Here is a 19,249-nt window from a genome sequence, read left to right as displayed (position 1 = left end):
TGTCTCCCACCTCTGCAGAAATCCCTCCACCTGCAATGCCCTATTCCCCCTCGCCCCCCGACCTGCCTATCCTCACCCATCACCTCAGCACAGTGTCACCTCCTGGGGAGCCACGTCCTCTGCTCCCAAGGCGCCTGACACATAATGACGACAGAGCATGCCCCATCTTGCTATGCGCAAGTCCAGTCCCCGAAAGCCTGTGACCTCCTTCCCTGAGACAGGCCGCCTATTCGGCTCGCATCCCCTCAACAAGGCTCGACACACAGAAAGTGCCCTCACTGAATTGATGCCCCTTGTTGGAAAACAAACCTGGGTCAGCTTTTTCCACACCCTCCCTTAAGAACTTTTTAGTAAGCCCAGGAGATAGTGGCAGAAGCTGGCAGGCTGACTAGAAGAAAACAACAGAAAACCTTAAGGTTTAGAGAGCCGTGTGTCTGGCAAGAGAAGGGTTTCCTGATCCCCTAAGAAACCTCCAGCTGACACCTCCCCGCCCCCCAAAAAAACTCTTCCTGGAATGTGTTAGCTCTGTAACACATTTTTACATGCGGGCAAAGTACACAGGTCTGTCATCGTTTACAAAAAATGATGTGTTTCAACATGGAGTGAAAAACATGCTCTACAAATAGGGTGACTGTGTGTGTAGCAAAATAACAAATTGAGCTGGGCACAGTGACTGGTGCCCGTAATCCCAGCACTTTGGGAGGAGGAGGCAAGAGGACTGCCTGAGCCCAGGGGTTCAAGACCAGCCTGGACAACTTGGCAAGACCTCGTCTCTATAGTAAATCAAAAAATTAGCTGGGCATGGTGGCACACGCCTGTAGTCCCAGTGACCTAAGCCCCGCAGGGTCGGGGCTGTGGTGGCCGTGATCGTGCCACTGCACTCCAGCCTGTGCAACAGTGACTCAAAAAAACAAAAACACAGTTTCCAAAGAAAAAACAAATTAGGAAAAACGGGGAAAGTAGAACACAATTCACAATTCTATGCAGAGTACGGTCAATGCATAACAAGCTATCCACTGGCAGAAACATGAATAACAATTATGATGACTACCATTTAGTGTGTATTTATGCCTGCACTAAGCAAAATGTTTACCTTCCCAACCTCAGTTAGTCTTCACAACCCTTCTATGAAGCAGGAACCTCTCCCCTAGTTTGCAGATTCAGAAAGGTTAAACTTATCAATGTGAGAGCTGAGAATGGAATCCAGATCTCACAAAAATGCTCAAAGTTCATTGACTATGAACTTTTCCCCTTCTATATTTGACTAAATTAGTTTAAATTGTAGTTAAAATAATTTAATTCCTGCCTTAGCAAACAGGGCATGCAGACCTTCCAGGCCTCAGAGCCCACCACATAGGCCAGCCTCGTGCTGCGGACACAAAGTGGCCCAGGTCCATCCTGAAGGCCTCTGTTTTGTTTTTAATAAGCCTAATTCATACTTTCTTATGATTTAGCTCTTTTCCTAAAGGTCATGTGATACTATGTGACGCTCAAAGGGCTAGTTTCCCTCATCTAGTAATTTCCTAAAAAAAAAAAAACAACTAATAAACCAATTAATAATCCAACTTTATTTTAATGGGCCAAGGATATTCACAGGCAACTCATAAAAAAGGAAATATAAACGGCTCAACTTATTTTTACAAAGTTTATTCATAAGTTAGAGAAATGCAAATTAAAACTATAGAAAGGCCAGGCTCAGTGGCTCAGCCTGCAATCCCAGCACTTTGGGAGGCTGAGGGGAGGACTGCCTGAGCCCGCAGGTTCGAGACCAGCCCAGGCAACTTGGCGACACCTTGTCTCTACAATAAATAGCCGGGCGTGGTAGCTCACCTGTAGTTCTGGCTACTTGAAAGGCTGAGGCAGAAGGATCGCTGGAGCCCAGCAGGTCGATGCTGATGCTGGGGTGGCTATGAGTGTGCCACTACACTCCAGCCTGGGCGACAGAGTGAGACTCCAACTCCCCCCCCCACAAAAAAAAAACTACAGAAAGACCAACTTCCACCAGTCTGGCCAAGACAGGCGGCTCCCTAACATGTGGAAAGCGCGTGTGTGACAACTGAAACTATCTCCTCCACTGTGGGCAGCTCAGCAACATCTGCCATTACTGCTCATGCTCTTGGACCCAGGAGTCCCCCTGCTGGGAATTTGCCCTTCAGACTGACGTGCGAGTGAAAAACAGCCCACATACATGATCTATCGTAGCAGTGGCTATAACTGCAGAGGAAATATCCCTTCATCAAAGGAGTGTGGACAAATTGATAAGGTACATTCATACATCCACGCAACCCTAACCACAATGGGGAAGCTCCTTCTCTCAGCATTGCTACGGAGTTTTTAAAAATACTGTCAGTAAAAAAACCAAAACAAACAGAACAAAAACAAGGACCACACAAGAAACTGATGCTAGAGGCAGTCTCTGGCAGGGCCCAGAGGCAGTCATGGTGGGACAGTTCACTGTACCCATTAGTGCCTTTTGAATTTTAAACCATGTGAATCTACTAGTTACTCAGAAAAAAATTGAAATACACATATGGAAGACTTCCTCGTTACTAAGATCTCTGGCCTAGCTCCAGTTAACTGAGCTACTGTACTCTCTCCTGCACTATATCCTGCCTCACAGCAATCCACGAAGCACAAAACAGGGGGACTGTGAATGTCAGTGACAGGCTAGGCAGGGACTCTAGTCCCTCTGCCATTTCCCAAGAGAAGAGAGAGCTCCTGAGGGTCTCCCAGGTTTGCACTTCCTCCCTCCGCCTACAGGTGGTGCTACAAGGCCTGCAGCCCTGGACCCATGGCGGTGGCTGGGGCGCCTTGGGCCTCAAGCTCGCTGACAAACAGGCAAAGAAACAGGCAGGCACAAGTAAGTAACATAAAATAGAAACTAACTTTATTTCTCTGGAAGAAGCAGGTATTGATAGCTGGGGCAGCAACTTTGGCGACAGAGGCTGGTGGGAAAACAGAACAGCACAGGGGAAAAGGAGGGGTCAAAGAGGAAGCACTGATGTCCCTCCGGGCAGCTGCCCCCTTGGTCCCCTTCCAACCCTGGGGCCTTGGGCCCTGGTCCCTGCCAGATAATGGGCTGGCACCCTTTCTCTGCTTCCTGAGCCACCTCAGGCTATTCCAGGCACAAGACTCTGAGACCAGCCAAGTCCCACAACATGTCCGTGGCCAGGCCTCAAGTCACATTCTGTTCGACCCCCCAACTGCCGGTCAAGGGCTCCCTGGAAAAGGGCCCAGCCCCGAGGGAGGTCCTCCAGGTGCTGGTCCGCCTTTCTGGCCAACACATCCTCCCTGCTCAGGTCAAGCCTGGTTTCCTCTCAGTATGGTCCCCCTGGGTCACCACTCCAGTCACAGGCTCAGCCAAGGACTGGAGCCAGAGGCAGGTTACACACCGGGCCCACTGGGGCAATCTCAGGCCTGCCTTCACGGGGTTCCCGCCTTCACAGGGCTCCGGCCCGCATCTTGGCTGGGGCACTGAGGGCTGAACCAAAGCGTGCAGGGTGCAGGAGGGATGGGCAAGGCAGGGCTCCCAGCCTCCTGCTGCCTTGACCTCGCTCTGTCTGCTGGAAGCAGCAAGTAGCAGCAGGTCCTCCAAGCCTGGATGGGGGTGTCTCCCCACCCTCCTCGGATGGACAGGCTCAATGATTTCTTCAGGGCAGGCCCTCCGGCTCTCCCAACACATCTCAGCGCCTAATGGATGGGAAACAACCAAAAAGTCCCTCCATCAAAAGCTCGACAGATCATGGAAAATCCCGTGTGGGCAGGCATAAGAGGGCCCTGCCTCTTGGCATGAGGCAAACCAGTTGAAAAGTGGTTGTCTCAGGCAGCCATTTTGGAACTTGACATTCTATGATATCCTTTTTCCTCACTTTAATAAACTACGAATAAATAAGAGAACAGCACTGCTGTGTATCAGAGCATCTGAGGACGAGAGGTACAATAAGGCCCAAGTTTATTCAGCTGCAAATTAGCAAGCAGAACCTCGAGACAATTTCTAATACCTAACACTTAGTGCCTATGTCCTGGGCCCCAGGCATGTGGAGTGTGCTGTAACAGTCGCATCTATCATGCGTCCCCATCGCTTCTGTGAGGTGGGCCCTATTATCTGTACACTTTACAGATGAGAAACCTGAGTGCCATATGCATGGTCACACCTCAGGCACCTGTCTCCAAGGCCTGATGAATCTTGGCCACTACATCCTGCCTGGGATGATGCCAGCTCTACCCACTAGACCACACTGCACTACTTTTTGACTTGGTAAAAATTTCATGTTCGTATTTGTATAATATAAAGTATGTTACATAAATATCTATATTTTTAAAACTCTATAACTCTACACATTTGTTATACTATTTATAAATAAACTTCTTACAAGGAAGACAATGACCTTTTTTTGTTTGAGCATTCCTTTAAAAAGGTCTTAAAATTGTAAATGTCACTTTAAACAGAAATATGACCAACACCGTGAGAAGTGTTTGCTTAAATCACAGGGTACTCAGGTGCTGCTCCCTGGAGTCACTTGGGGTCGCTGTGGGTGCTGGGAAAGCAGTCCCCTTTGGCCAGAGGGGCTCCTACCCATTTTTACTCCTCACTCGTTTAAAACCAAGTGGCTATAAAATCTAAATTCATTTAGGAGAAACTGTTTTCAACTAACATTGCCTGCTTCCTGGGACCCGTGCCCCTCCCTCCCCCAGCTGGAAAGTTCTCTGTCCATTTCCCTGGACAAGAGCAGCCTGCCAGGTACTGGGCTCTTTCCTGGTGTGCTATGCTCCGGAGACAGCCCTCCTGGGACAACGAGAAGGGCAGAGCATGGGGCTCACTCACTTGTGGTGGGCAGGGACACAGGAGCCCAGGAGATGGCAGCCAGCTTGCTCCAGGTTCCAGTCAAACATCTCCAGCACTTTGTGACACTCCCCCCTCGGCCGCAGACCCAGCCCGAAGAGCTGCTCCACCTGGGGGCAGAGGAGAGTCATGGACATGCTGGGCTGAGGACGCCAGACCAGGGCGGGGCAGAGGAGAGTCAGAGCCAGGGGTGGCAGGCTAGGGGCAGCAGAACCAGCCCTCAGATCCCTGAAAGCCAGAGCAGGCAGGAGGAGGTGGTACCTTCAGATACTGAGCAGCCCTCTGCACGCTCCAGCCGTGGCTCTGCAGGGCCGCCTGGCACTCCTCTGTGGTCACCCCATGCACCATGGCCTGCAGCTGGGCACACCCACCCTCCTGTTAGCACCGCTCGGGATCGCTGCCCTGAGTCCCTTGGGCCCCTGCCCCTCCTTGCCCGAGGCCAGGGCTGGTGCTCACCATCTGGATCTTGTCTGCTGGCCGTCCAGCCTCCGGCCCATCCCCAGGGCAGCCCCTCCGCGGCAGCCGAGCAGTGGCCCTGAGGGCTGGTGGCTGGGCCCCTGGGTTGCTGTTGTTGGTGGAGAAGTTGGCCTTGGGGTCTGAGGCAGCCTGGGGCATCGGTCGAACAGTGGCAGTGGGGGCGGTAGGGGCAAGGGTGCTGGGTGGGGGCAGCAGGGGCACAGGCAGGGGGGGCAGCTCCTCAGGACTCCAGGCCTCACACAGGAAACGTTGGTAGCACTCCAGGTAGGGTGGGCCCTCGGGCAGAAGGTAATAGTGGGTGTTGCTGACCTTCTTGCCGTCACGGACGATGGGCAGGATGCAGGGACCAGCCCGTGGGCCAGGGGCCTGGATCACCTGGGGGGTAGCGTACTTGGGGTCTGAGGCGAAGCTCTGGGTGGTGGGCATGGTCTTCCCAGGTGAGCTTGAGAGCCGGGGTGGCAGCGGGGAGCTGCCAGGTGGCACTAGGGGGCTGGGGGTCCTGGAGCCTTGAGGGGACAGGGGCTCCCGGGGAGGCACCCTGGGAGGGGAGATGGGTCCAGGCCACTGACCTGTCTCCTCCTCGCCGGAGGGGGCTGGAGACAGCTCAACACGTGGGCGCGTGGGCCGAGGGGGAATGGGCACCCGGGGGGGCACCTGGGGCTTGTCGTCGCCCATCGGGCTGGGTGAGGGGGCCAGTGAGCCGGCCGGGACCTGCAGTTGCCGCATGCACTCCTGCTGCAGGGCCTGGAAGATTTCTGCCGTCTGGGCGGAGCTGGGCGGCTTGCACCCACCCTGGGGCGGGAGGAACAGGTTGTCCTCCAGGGGAGGGGGGAGCCGTGCCTGCTCGGGCACAAAGGCGTAGTTGGTCTCGCCCTGGCTGAGCCCAGTAGAGCCCCCTGTGCCCACCAGGGTGCTGTTGATAGAGCAGACCTCGAAGTCATCCTCATCCTGGGCCACATCGTCGTAGGCAGGGGGTGGGGGCAGTGGGCGGGCATCCCAATCCACAACAGGCGTGGGGTGCAGGGGCCGGGGCAGAACACGCGTGGGGCTCTGTGGTGGGGTCTTGTCCAGCAAGGAGCAGGCGTCCATGGCCAGCTGTGCTAAGGAGGGCGCACAGGGCCGCGGGGCCGGGACCACGGGCTCCTCGCCGAAGTCGATGAGTGTGACCTCAGCCCCGCTGCTGCGGCCGGCCTTGGTGCCCAGCACCCGGGCCGAGGGCTTTGCTAGCCACAGACCTCGGGGCAGGCCTGGCTTCCGCAGGCCCAGCCTCTTGAAGTCGCTGGCCAGGGGGTCCTGGTCCTCACTCACAGGGTCATAGGTTGGTTCTGTGATGGAAAGGAAGGCCCCAACAGGAAGGCAGTCAGGCAGGGGGACAAGGAAAGGTGAAGTGTGGGAAAGAAAGTCAGGTACTCCAGTAGCTCCCCACCCCCAACTCCCCCTCTGCCCTCAACAGGCAGAATCTCAGCATGCACCTGACTCCTCAAACAGGATGGAACCTGCCCTCTTCAGCCCTGTGTGGGCTGGTGAGCCTCCTGCCTCCATTGAAGCTAGAGCAGGCAACACCCCACTCCTGCCTCCGATCCCCCCAACAATACAAGACCCCAAACAGCCCTGCTCCTGGCCCTGGTTAGTAAGCCCTTACCTCACCCCATTATGGCACCCGTTAGCGCAGGCTCGGGCAGTCTCCCGCCATCAAGGGCGCCAGAGCTGTCCTCAGGGAGGACAGAGCTCCTCGGGCAGTCTCCCGCCATCAAGGGCGCCAGAGCTGTCCTCGGAGAGGACAGAGCTCCTGACCAGCCACCACGAAAGCCCAGACACAGCCTCCGAGGACCGAGAGGGAGCGAGGAGGGAGCCAGGACCACACACTTGCTCCAGAAACCCAGGTTTTGGGGAACGCAGTGGGGGAGGCAGGCATGCTAGGCCGGATCAGCAGCAAAAGCTCACAGCACACACCCGCCTCCCCTTTTGCCCAGCCGCCAGGGCTCTGTACCTTCCAGGAGAAGAGGAGTGAGAGGAGAGAGGGGGCGGGGGCAGGGGCCAAGGCACAGAGAGCAGCCCCACTTACTCTGCGTGAAGATGGCAGGCTGAGGTGGGCGAGGTGGAGGCTCCCCTGCAAGAAAGGCCATGCGGATAGGAGTGGGGAGGGACAGAGCAGGGCAAAGGAGGGAGGGAGACGGCCGGACAAGAGGGCAGAGTTGGAGAGAGAGAGGGAGAGAAGTGAAGAGGCCAGTGAATGTACAACCCCAAAGCAAATGGGAGCGACGGGGGCAGGATGGAGGCTGTGGTGTGGAGTGACAGGCACAGGATTCGGGAGGTGGATGGGCCCTGGCTGCGATGGAGCCCGGGGGGCGGTTTTGGCTCCAAAGAGGAGAGCGGGATCAGGGGAAGTGAGCAAAGCCAGGGCCTGAGCATGGCAGTGAGGAAGGAGGGAGGAGGGAAGCTGTGGCAGGCGGGGCCGGTGCGGAACCAACCAGGGTTGCCCACCTCGGCGGATACAGCTGCCTCTTGTCTTCCACCCCACGCCCAGCTGGAGCCAGGGACACAACTTTCCCGCCTGCTGCCCTGACCCTGCTGTCCCCAGAGCCAGAACAGCAGGCTCAGGGTGGCCTGAGAAGACAGTGCCTCTACCCGGGTAGCCAGCAAACTGAGTATGCCAAGAAGTGGATGGCTCTTACTTTTCACCCTTCCCAGATGCTGGGCGGGTCGGGAGGTGCTCAGTTCCACGCTCAGTAGGTCGGGAGGGTCCATGGGGTTTCCCAGGTACAGTCTGTGGGGAGAAAGCCAGGTTGGGGGGAAGTAGGAGAAGGGTGTGGAGCAGGGGCAGAAAAGTTGGGCCTGTCCCCTGGGGTCAGTCCTGACACAAAGTCCTGAGTGTGTCCAGGGGACCGTATCGCCAAAGTCCCTTCACCCTAGGGGAAGCTGAACGGCAGACTTGGGCAGACTGTCTACACATCCTGATCCCTTCCACAGGTTGCAGCTGTAGGCAGAGGGTATCTTGCAGAAAGGACACTGGACCCCAGGCCAAAAAGCCTAGGATGTCAGGGACTCCCCACCTAGAGAGCAGAGCTGGTCCCCCACAACCCTCATGGCACGCCACCTGTGGGAACACGCTCCTGTCCTGAAGGCCCCCCCCCAGGAGCGCCCGGGAACTGAGGCATCCGGGACACAATCCCTCTAGTTGGGGTGGGAGGAGGCATCCTTCTGCCACGCAGGAGGAGGCAGGGGAGCGCCTGGGCCACCTGCCTGCTCCCAATTCACCCTCAATCCCTGCGCCTACTGTATCTGGGACTTAGTCACTGGGGCTGAGTAAAGCCTGGAGGAATGGGGCTGGGCTGGCCCCGGCACGCTGGGAGTGGGGTAGAAGGCACTGGCCCTCCTGGAACGCCTGCACTCTCCCACCTCAGCTTTCTCAGGCCCTTGCCTGCCACTCTGCTGTTCATGAGACCGACCCCTCCCAGAGCTTGGGGTTCCACTGTGTGGGGCATGGAGGGTGAGGTCCCCTGCCTGCCATGCCTCTCAGGTAAGACACACGGGTCAGAAGTCAGCATGGGGAGGGCTGTAGGACTGGGGCCCAGAATCCCCCACGGCCAGCAGTGAGGCATGGGGCCTGTGTGAGGGGCAGTGTGGGGCTCCCGAGCGGGGGTATCTGGGAATTAACTAATTCTTCTCAATGTCCTTCCCAGATGCCCCCCCAATGGCCTCATCCTTTGACTCAGGGGAGACTGCAACCCGCCTCCCACGTATAGAGCGAGCTCTACCAAGCCACATGCAGGAGAGTGGGGATGGCTGGGCTGCCACCTGCCATTCCCTCTGAGGGTCCCTGCAGGTTGAGTCCTGCCCCCTGGTTCTGGGAAGCAAGCTCACTGCCATCGGGCCTGTGCACATTTCCAGGGCCTGACCCAACAGGCTCAATCTCCAGGACTGTGTCACCACCAGTGGGAGAAGGAAAACTCAAATGTGGGGGTCACGGGAGAAACTTCCTACTCAACTGCTTCCCAAGGGCTGTTCCCAGGTCATTCTCCTGAGGCCAGTATGTCAAGAGAGGTGTGGCCCTGGTGGCTGTGGCTCTGGTGGCCTTTCCACCAAGTGGGCGTGTGGGTCTATCCTCGAAGTTCCTGTTCCATTTAGCCTACAGTGAAAAGCTGTCGGACAGCAAGAGACCCTGTGCCCAGGGCCAGGGTAGAGGATATACAGGGGAAAACAGGATGCTGCAGGCCCAGCAAGGACAGCCCAGATGCTTCCCACTTGCAACTCCACAGCCAGCACTGATGCCCAGCACCCAACTTGGGGCCCTTCCCTCTGGCAACTACACCCGCACTCCATCCTCTCTCCACATCTGGTGCTAGCGTGTGGGCCTCGGAAAGGAAACTAAGAGAAGAGGAAAAAACCATGTGGTGCATGGGGGGCTGGAAGACCATGGTCAGGCTGGGCACCTGCAGGGCCACGGAGGGCAAGAGAGAGAACCCAGAAGGTGTCTCTGCCCACTCAGGCCTCAGACCCTCTACAGACCTCGGCTCCAGGGCAAGAGGGTCAACGCCCTCAGTGGCCCTGGCCCATGTGCACAGCTTACAAGCACTGGGAACCCACCACGTCCTCCTATGCCAATACAGGAGAGCACCGAGGGAGGCAGACAGATGGCCACAGTGAAAAGAGCAGAACAATACGACAATGGAGAGAGAGGGGGACTGGAGCTGCCCTGTATGTGGGTAAACTGCCACTCAGGAGGAGAGCTCCAAAAGAATGCAGTATGGGAAAGTGCTCCACCTGCACGTCTGTGTTCGGCAGGACGTCAGGAGGGGAGGAGGCCTGACGCCACGGAGAAGTACGTGTGGCCGGGGCAGTGTCCATGTGAGCTTGGGACACAAGGCCTGAGTGTGTGCGTACGCTCCAAGGTGGAGCACCGCCACACCTTCCACAGGTGACCGCAAAAGCCATGCTCTTTCCGGGTCCCTGCCCTTGCCATGGGCAGAGGGTCTCTCGCTGCCTGATCACTTTTCACTGTAGGCAAAACGGAGCAGGATCTTTAAGGATGGACCCACACGCCTACTTGGTGGAAAGGCCAGTAGGGCCACAGCCGCAATCCCTCTCAGCACACAGTCCTAACAGGCTGGGAACATCCCTTTGGAAGCAGTTGAGTAGGGAGTGTCCCTACAACCACTACGTTTGAGCAGGACTTTCCAATTCAGAGTACATTTACAACCCTTACCTCAGTGGGATGTACCCATTTTACAGACAAAGTAAGCTTCAGAGTTGAGAAACTTGTCCACAAGCTCACAAACAGAAGAGAAAGCATTCTGATCAGGAATGCTGCCACTCAAGCTGGGGCCTTCTAGGGTTCCACAACTCTCCAAGAGTGAGGCAGGAGATCAGGAGGAAAGGCAAACGGGTCGGGGTTGGAGACCAAGAGAGAGCGTGAAGAGCATGGGCGAGCTGTTGGGTGGCGTGGTGAGGGACCGTGGACCCTGGGGTCCTGGGCAGGGTCCGGCTAGTGTCTCTGCCCAAATACTCACTCATCAATCCTGTCGGGGAAGCCCCAGCAGTGGCGGGGGTCGCTGTCGCCATGCCCCGTGTGGATGAAGCTGTTCTGCAGCGGCTGGCTGATGTCCTGGGCTGACAGGCCAGCCACAGAAGTCACCACGTTGCGAGGGAAGGGCCCCACACACAGTGTCCGCGTGTTCTGCCCACGCCACCAGTAGTTCTCAGCCCTGCCCGAGAGAATCAACAGTGAACACCAGGTGTGGTGGGGCGGCCCCGCAATGGGACGCTTCTCAAGCCCAGCCACCTTGGCAGAAGGGGCACGAGGCTCGAGCCTTGGGATCAGGTGGTCTGCCACCAGCCCTCCTCCGCCCAGCCCCCATGGCTTGCCACGCCCCATCCAGGTCTGGCTGTTTGCACACAGCCCTACCCTAAGCTATCTAGGTGGGTCAGGCAGCCTTTCCTACAGCTCGCAAATAAGGAAACAGGTTCCAACAAGTGACATGACTTGCCTATGGTTGCCAGAAAGATCACAGCAGACCAAGAATTCCAACCCAGTTATAAGTCTGCAAAGCCAATGCCCTCTCACACCGCCACCTTGCCTGCCTCTTCCCCTGGCAAGGCCTGGGCCCCAGCCTCTTCTGGCCACTTGATCTCACTCTTCAGTCAGATTCTGGGAATTTTAGAGGTTCAGGGCCCAGGGGCTCACCAAGGGCCTCAGCACTGGGCCTCGGGTCAAGCCCTCCAACTCCACCTATCTCCTGCCTGCAAGCCTTCAAGTGTTTAGAAGCACTCGGGAACAACCCAAGCCTTCTCTTCACCACTTCCAGTGCTTTCCACCACCTCCTGGCAGGCTTTCAGGAGCCCCATTCTTGCCATCCTGTTTCCTCCCTCAGGAGGGTCTCTGCTCCTCTCTTAAAACAAGGGGTTCAGAAGGGAACTCAGTACTGACTGTGGGGTCATCAGTCTCCCCCTCCGACCTCAGACATGAAATCTCTGTGCAGCTAAGCTGGGGTCTGGGGTGGAGGCAGTTGGGCAAGAGCACAGATCCCTGCAGACCCTTCTAATGCCTGAAGCCCCACCAGGTTGTGAGGCTGCTGCGTGTGCTACTGGAATTGCTCACATCCAAGACGTGGGCAGAATGTGGGCTAGGCAGAACTGCCATGGTGGATGTGTGTGGCGCCAAGATGTGCCCTCCCTGTCAACTCCCCCACCCCCACCCACGTGACCTGTTCCAGAGCCAGAACCATAAAGAAGGCCTCCTCTGAAACACAGCCAGACCAGGGGGTTGGAGGAGGACAGGGTGGAGGATGAGGTGATGCCTAAGCACCAGGGGCCACCGCTTCGTGAGGTGATGAGATACGGCTAGGTGTGAGCTCCAGAAGAGCCTGTCCCAGGGACCAAAAGTTAGGCCTGGAGCACGGCAGTCCTTAGGGCGGTAAGCACTGGGTGGGGCTGAGCTCCCACAGCCCAGCCTCCCCGAAACTAGGTGGCTGGCCTGGCCCACCACCACACACAGCAATGCTGTGATTACCACCCTGCCTTGGGGTAGGGAGGAAGGAGGACAACACCCTGAGAAGGGACGAGGCTCATCTGAAAACAGCAGGAGGAGACAAACGCCCCCGACTGTGCACACAGAGCCTCCTGTGATGGCCAGTGGGGGAGGAATGCCGTTCTTCGCAATACTCACAGGCTCCCCAGTGGCCACCCCTGGGCCAGACGCTGGACTCTGCTCTCCACACCTCTTCAGAGGTGCTCATTAACTGGGCGAGAACCCTGCTGAGGCTGAGATGGTGATCAGGGTGGAGTGGACTCGTGCCTGAGGCCAGTCCTGGCAGGAGATCACTCCCTCTACCCTTTCCTTCTGCCAGTGCAGCCCAATCCACACGCAGAAAGCCTCCTTTCAGACCCACTTCTGAGAGCGGGAGACACTAAGCCCACCTCCCTTTATTACAGGTAAGGCCGAGGCAAGAGCCCCCATGGCTGCTAGAGGTCCTGATGCCACTTTCCAAAAATACACTTGCCACAAGGAAAAGGAGAGTCGGTGCAGAGCACGTTGAGAACGACCCTCTTGGGACGGCACCTAAACACACGCAGAAGCAACATTCTCCAGAACTTCCAAGAGGCCATGCTGCATCTCACGGCCCACATGTGCCCCTCTGAGGCTCAGCGGGACCAAGATGCCAGCAGCCCAAGGGGGATAGAGGCCAGCCCTTCCACCAGGCCTCCTCAGGCCACACCCGCTCTTCCCTCCAGGAACAGACCAGTCTCCATGGCAATGGGAGAGCCAGGCTTACCATCTGGCAGTGACTGCAGCAGAGACAGACGGGAAGTCCCCTAAGGAGTAGGAAAAGGGCCCAGTACCTCCAGCATGAACTTTCTACTTCCTGCTGCCCTCAGGCCTCCCGTCAGTGTCTCTGGGGCAGGCAAGATGGAAAATCAAGGCCTGAGTGAAAACAGCCTGAGACTGCCCCCAGCTCTCAAAATCTCAGCACCTTGCTCCAGTCCTAGCCTAAGGTGTCCAGAAATGGCTGAACAAACACTGTCTGAACATTCTGCCCGAGACACCCTCCACCCCTCCTCTCTGGGTGTCCCAGGCACCCTGGCCTTGATGGATAACCCAGACATGAACTGCTTCCCTCACCCACGAAGCAGAGGCTCCAGGGCCAGGCCAAGGACTCACAAATGGATTTCAAAACCACTGTTCCCCTTCACCAGCTCCATAAGCACAACAAAAATGCTGCCAGCCACCCTACCCTCCAAATAAAGCCCTCAGGAAAGACTAGTCATCATCCATCTCTCCAAATAAAACCCTCCAAGAAAGACCAGTGACAAGTGGGACTCGGAAGCAAATACAGGACACAGCTTCGGTAAGGGGGAATCCAAGGCTAGGAGAGGAGCACCGAGGGCCAGGCTGGGAGGGAGGCAGAAGCAGACCCGGCAGACAACCGGGCCCAAAGAGACACTGACAGACCCGTCCACCTGGACACACGGAGACAGAGCCAGTTAAACAAACAGAGATACTCGGGGACTGCGAAAACAAGGGGGCAGAGTTAAGGCTCTGCCACCACCAACACCCAGGCCCACTCCCAAAGCCTCACCGGCTGTTATGGCCTCCTGTCCCTCACCTCCCACCTCCTGAGCAGCTTCAGGGACAGAGGGCAGGTGCTGTGGTCCAAGTCTGGGCTGCTAGCCCAGGAGGAGGAGACCAGTGAGCTCAACCAGGGGCAGTTGCAGGGCACCTGCAGCTGGGCCAACCAGAGCCTGTGACAAAGGGCGCGGCAGGGTGTACCTACCGCCCTCCTAGGAGGAGCTTCCCCGCCCTTCCCACTGCCCCAACCCCTCCCACTGTGGGCCTCACTTCCTCGGTGAGTTACCCCTGGGGAACACTGGCAGGTGCACAGGCTCCCCCTGAGATCAAGAGAAGGCAATGGCAAAGACCTGGACTGCAGGGGGCAGGGGTCAGGCCCAGGGGTCTCCAGCTCCTGTTGGTGGACACATTGGTAGGCCAGACTTCTGGCTTAAGGCCCTGCCATGGAGCTCCGGAGGGGGCCTCACACTTTCTCTTCCCATCTCCAAAGTATGCCCAAGTGCCATGACTACCCTGGGCCTTCAGTTCCATGACTGTGTGTCTTCCTGTCCCCAGGCCTCTCTCCTTCTAGAAGCCTCTTGCTTTCTCTCACCACCACCAATTCCCCAGCCACAGCCCCCTATAATCTGTTGGTGTCATTTCTGTTCCCAGATCCCAGGCCCAAAGGCGAAGGAGCCCTGGCCTGGGAAAAGGTATCAGCTCCACACAGCCAACCCCGGGCTCCAGGTCCTGCTTTAGCACTGCCTGGGACCCAGAGGCTCTCTCCTCATCCCCATCCAGTAGGCATCAGGTTTAACCGAAGGCCACAGGTCCCAAAACCTGAAGTCCAGGTAGAAGAGACTCCATGGGAGAAAGTCCCTGCCCCCATCCTTGCCTGGTTCTGAGTCAGAGGAGTAGAGAACACTGGAAATTTTCTCTGCTTCCCTCTTCTTCCTGGTCCTCAACACTCACCCCCTGCCTCAAAGGCACCTCAAGCCTGTCCTGCCCCAACCAGTTCCTCTGACACCCTCAGGATCAGATAACAGAGGGTAGAGCCAGCAGTGGGTGGGACCTCATGGGCTGGCCCTAGAGCTTCGGGAGTTGCAGGTAGGAGCTGGTGGCTCAGGAGAGGTGGGGGACGGGGTTGGGGCCAGGAATAGAGGGCCCTGCAAGGGGAGACCGGAAGAGAGGCAAGGTGGGAGACCTGGGAGGAGCAGTGGGGCTCAGCTGGGAAGGTTAGAAAGCTGACATGGGGTGGGGTCAGGGTGACTGTAGGCTGCTCTGGGGCACCTGCCCGGGTTCTGAAAGGTACCCGGGTAGAAAGTCAAAAGTCTCTTTGCCGAGGAGGCAGGAAGGCCTAGTGGAGGAAGGTTTCTGAATTCAATAGCTCTGCTGTGCCCCCAGAAGAGGCCACACCCAGGTGAGGCCACACTACCCCCCCGCCACACAGCCACCTTCTTCCTGTCTAGCTTCCCTTAGTCGCCCTTTTCCACTGGGCTCTGGCCCCATCCACAGCCAGGGCTGCAGCCTCTTGGAAAAGGGTGATGAGGGGAGCCAGAAAGCAACAGCACCCTTGTCCTTAATTTTGGCCCAGGCCTGTCCTCTTCTCATACTGCAGAGCTCAGGCCCAACCAGTAGCCTGTGTATGGCCATGGGAATCTTGGAGGCAGAAGAGATCTGGCCACATGTCCTTCCAACCTGTGTCCTCCCAGGGATGCCAGGGCTGGGCACAGCCCCTGCACTCCCTACCTTCCCTCGATGACGGTGATGACATCATTTATCTGGATGTGCAGCTTGTCTGGTTCCTCAAAGTCCTGAAGGGCCCGCATGTCAGTGGGCTGGGCCTGGGGACACAGATAGGTCATTGGCCACCTGGGGACTGAACCCTGGGTAGCCCCATTGCTTGGACACCCCAACTCCTGGGTGGAGACCTGCCCCTCACCTCTAGTAGGAAGTCTCGCAGGGCCACAAATGTGGGTCTGTCTTCTGGCTTGTGAGCCCAGCACTGGACCATGACATTGTAGATGTCCTGGGGGCAGTCCTCAGGCCGGGGCAGACGCTCGCCCTCCTTGTCAATCTTATGCAGGATCTGACAGTGAGGAGGGGGCAGTGTGAGGGCTGGCAGGAACTCAGCTCTTCACCTCCCACCTTCCCTCAGTCCGCCCCACAGCTGCAGCTGCTGGCTGCCAGCCTGTCCTCCAGAGGAGGGATCTGCCTACCCAGGAGAGGCGTTCTCCCAGAGCCTCTGGCCCTTCTTCCCAGGTCTGGGGTAGACATGGCGAGGGCTAGAAGATGAGAGCAGGCCCTGGCCCCTTGGTGCAGTCCCTTCCCTGTGCTCAGCTCTCCCAGAAAGGTCATGCAGTCATGGGTGTCAGGGGAGGAGGGAGTCCATCAGGCGAGAGCCAGTTCCAATGAGGCCAGGCTGGAAGCCAGGGTTCAATTACCCCCCCACCCTAAGGGGAGCCCACCTCCCGGCCTCCTCACCTGACTGCCATTGAGGCCAATCCAGGGCTCCTGGCCATAGGTGAACATCTCCCACAACGTCACCCCAAACATCCACGTGTCGCTGGCGTGGGAGAAGGTGCGTGTCTTCAGGCTCTCTGGGGCACACCTGGCAGAGGCAGGGGTCAACGTGAAGCCCTCTCAAGCACTCCCACCTGCATCAGCTCCCATGGACATTAAATACTCATTCAATAAGCATCTGTTGTTGCCCACATGCCGGGCTCAACAGCGGGCATCAGGGACACAGCATGAGGTGGACGGGGAGGAGTAGGACTTCTTGACTACACAGTGCACAGATGTGGAGAAAGTCATCTATGCTCAGGTCTCCTACTCACAAGCGGCCTGGCATGGGAAGAGGGGGAAAAGCTTCCAGTCAGAGAACAGGGAAGGAAAGAAGGTCAGGAGGCTCCAGGATAAGCAGGGGGATAAGATCACAGGCTGTTTTCTAATGTGGTGGGAGGATGACAATTTCCAGATTGGGGCAGGATCCTGGGATTTGGGTTCTTCCAGCAGGAAAGTGTGGGTGTGAAATTCAGATAGGGTCTGGGGAGGAACCAAAACGGGTGGAAACAGTCCCACTGATTTCACTCAAATACACCCACACCCGCGCTGGGCCTCCCCAGAGGAGGGAGAGACACCCTGCAGTGAGGATAAAAAAGGGGGTTCGTCCCAGGGTGGCCTGAGGTACAGAGAGGACAGAGGCCGGTGTGGAACCAGAGCTGGCCCGCCACTCAAAGAGGATGAGACCCAGGGAAAACCACTCAAGACTCTAAGCTTCAACTTCCTCATCTGTGAAACTAGAACAGCTAACAGCTATACATGCCCACTTCACAGGGCTGTCTAAGGGACTGTATTTAAAAAAGTAACCTCATAATTCACCATCCAAAGCAGGAGGCTTGGATACAAAAGGGAGTGTTATAAATTACTCCAGGATGACAGGCAAAATCTTGGATATGTGGTCACCCTGGACAACTACAGTTCTGGTAAGCAGAACTGGACCAATCCCATCTGCCCCAAAGCAGGGATATCACAATTCTGGGGGTGCCTCTGGTACCAGAGAACCACAATGGCCTCAGCTCAGGAGCCAGGGCAAGGTCAGGCACCACTCCAGTGACCAAGGCGAGCAGCCCTGGCTATAGTCTACAGGGCCCAGTGTACCCCAGCTCTACCTGGGCATGCTGACCAACTAGTCTTTGCCTAGTCAACTTCTCCTGATATTTCAGGGGCTTAACATCAAGTCCTCCAGGAAGGCTTTTAATACCCCACTGCATAAAACACCCCTTTACAAGTCTCCACCACATTTACTCCTGTGCCTTTCAGACCTTGGCCCATGAGCCCTCGACGATTCCTGGATAGAGGGTACACAAGAAGGCCACCCCAGGCTCAGAACAGACAAGGGCAGCCCATGCAGAACCAAGGACTGTGGCGGGAAAAGAAAGCCCAGAAGCTTGGGGGCCTGGGTCTGCAGGGACCAGGGTGGGATCCAGGCCCTGCGAGCTGGCAGCACCTGCCCCTCACCAGGCAAAGGGCACCTTGCGATGTTCCTGCATGACGTAATGGTCGTCATTCTGGGGTAGTGCTCGCATCAGCCCAAAGTCCCCGATCTTGACCAGGTCGCGGGTAGCCAACAGCAGATTGCGGGCAGCCAGGTCACGGTGAATAAAGCGCTTGGACTCCAGGTAGCCCATGCCCTCAGCCACCTGCACAGCGTAGCGGCTCAGAGTCCCCAGGAGGAAGTGGCCCTGGTGCTTACGTAGCCGGTCCAACAACGATCCCAGAGGTGCCAGCTCTGTCACCTGAGGCCACGGAGGAGGCGGGAGCAATCAACCTGGATGAACCCCACCCCTCTCAGCACCCCATGTTGTGCTCCCAGCCCCTCTCCTGCAGGCCTGCCAGAGTCATGCTCCATGCTCCTTCCTGGCCTGTCATCTTGGGACCTCTAGAAGGTCCTACAGACTCCCAGGCCTCTCCCTCCAGGCTATGAAGGAAACAGAGGCCCAGAGAAAAGGAACCCAAAGAGAGATAATGGCGAGAAATTCCAAAAATTAGACTCAATGGCCAGCTCCTCCCATGGGGGCAACTCTCTGCCAATGGGCACTAGCAAAATCCAGAGATAGACATGGGCTCCTGCAGACACAGTCAGTATTAGGGCTAGGCACCACGAGCCTCCTGACATCAGGTGGGGGACCGATGGAGAGAGTAACCGTAGCACAGGCCAGGGGCACACCTGGAGACCTGGAGCCCCAGGCCTTTCCCTGCCCTCCACCCCCTCCTGACCACAGCACTCACCATCTTCATGGGCGGTGTGAGCACCACACCATACAGCCGAATGAGGTTTCGGTGGTCAAGTGAGTGCATGGCGTTGACCTCCCGGATGAAGTCGTCCATGGCCTCTGGCTGGCTCAGCACATCAGGCTTTAGGCACTTCACAGCCACACTCACCTGCCCAGGTGGGATTTGCAAGGGGTCAGGACTTGTCCGTCTCCAATACACTGAGTCAACCTGTCCCACCCTCCAGTTCAGTGCAGAGATCCCTGCCACAGATCCGCTCATCTGGGTAGGGGAGCACATCACCGTGTCTAGGCTTACACACTCTGTGTGTGGCCTGGCCCGGGGAGCACAGCTGGCTGGCCCACAGGGGCCATCAGTTGGGCCTCTCCTTCCCAGGGGAATTCTCAGGTTAAATAGCAACCAAAAGATAAGAAATGACCAGTATAAAGACAGAATATTAAAATGTTATAATAGGCCAGGCGTGGCAGCTCATGCCTGTAACCCCAGCACATTGAGAAGCCGAAGTGGGAGGACTGCTTGAGGCCAGAAGTTCGAGACCAGCCTAGACAATATAGTGAGAGACTCCATTTCTACCAAAAAAAAAAAAAAAA

At 57.0% G+C, this 19,249-nt stretch overlaps 1 protein-coding gene across 5 annotated transcripts in view; it reads right to left on the bottom strand.

Annotated features, from left to right (window-relative positions):
• Positions 1-2,865: 2,865 nt before the first annotated feature.
• The window catches only part of TNK2 (tyrosine kinase non receptor 2), a 40,605-nt gene continuing 24,221 nt past the window's right edge, over positions 2,866-19,249 (bottom strand). For 2 of the 5 annotated variants that reach the window (XM_008051868.2, XM_008051869.2), the window contains 12 exons: positions 18,657-18,809; positions 17,886-18,163; positions 16,350-16,476; positions 15,808-15,954; positions 15,615-15,709; positions 10,831-11,025; positions 7,996-8,087; positions 7,386-7,430; positions 5,300-6,645; positions 5,105-5,200; positions 4,826-4,953; positions 2,866-3,690 (listed from right to left, as the gene is read on the bottom strand). In XM_008051868.2, the coding sequence (XP_008050059.2) occupies positions 3,684-3,690; positions 4,826-4,953; positions 5,105-5,200; positions 5,300-6,645; positions 7,386-7,430; positions 7,996-8,087; positions 10,831-11,025; positions 15,615-15,709; positions 15,808-15,954; positions 16,350-16,476; positions 17,886-18,163; positions 18,657-18,809 (2,709 nt within the window). In that variant the 3' untranslated portion in view covers positions 2,866-3,683. Of the gene's footprint in view, positions 3,691-4,821; positions 4,954-5,104; positions 5,201-5,299; positions 6,646-7,385; positions 7,431-7,995; positions 8,088-10,830; positions 11,026-15,614; positions 15,710-15,807; positions 15,955-16,349; positions 16,477-17,885; positions 18,164-18,656; positions 18,810-19,249 lie in introns of those variants that run through there. The other 3 variants (XM_008051870.2, XM_021709500.1, XM_021709501.1) reach the window with 3 other exon arrangements.

The sequence above is a fragment of the Carlito syrichta genome, unplaced genomic scaffold (assembly GCF_000164805.1).
Source record: "Carlito syrichta isolate Samal-C Ts95f unplaced genomic scaffold, Tarsius_syrichta-2.0.1 Scaffold240482, whole genome shotgun sequence".
Taxonomy (NCBI): domain Eukaryota; kingdom Metazoa; phylum Chordata; class Mammalia; order Primates; family Tarsiidae; genus Carlito; species Carlito syrichta.
This window is presented reverse-complemented; position numbering and strand designations above follow the sequence as displayed.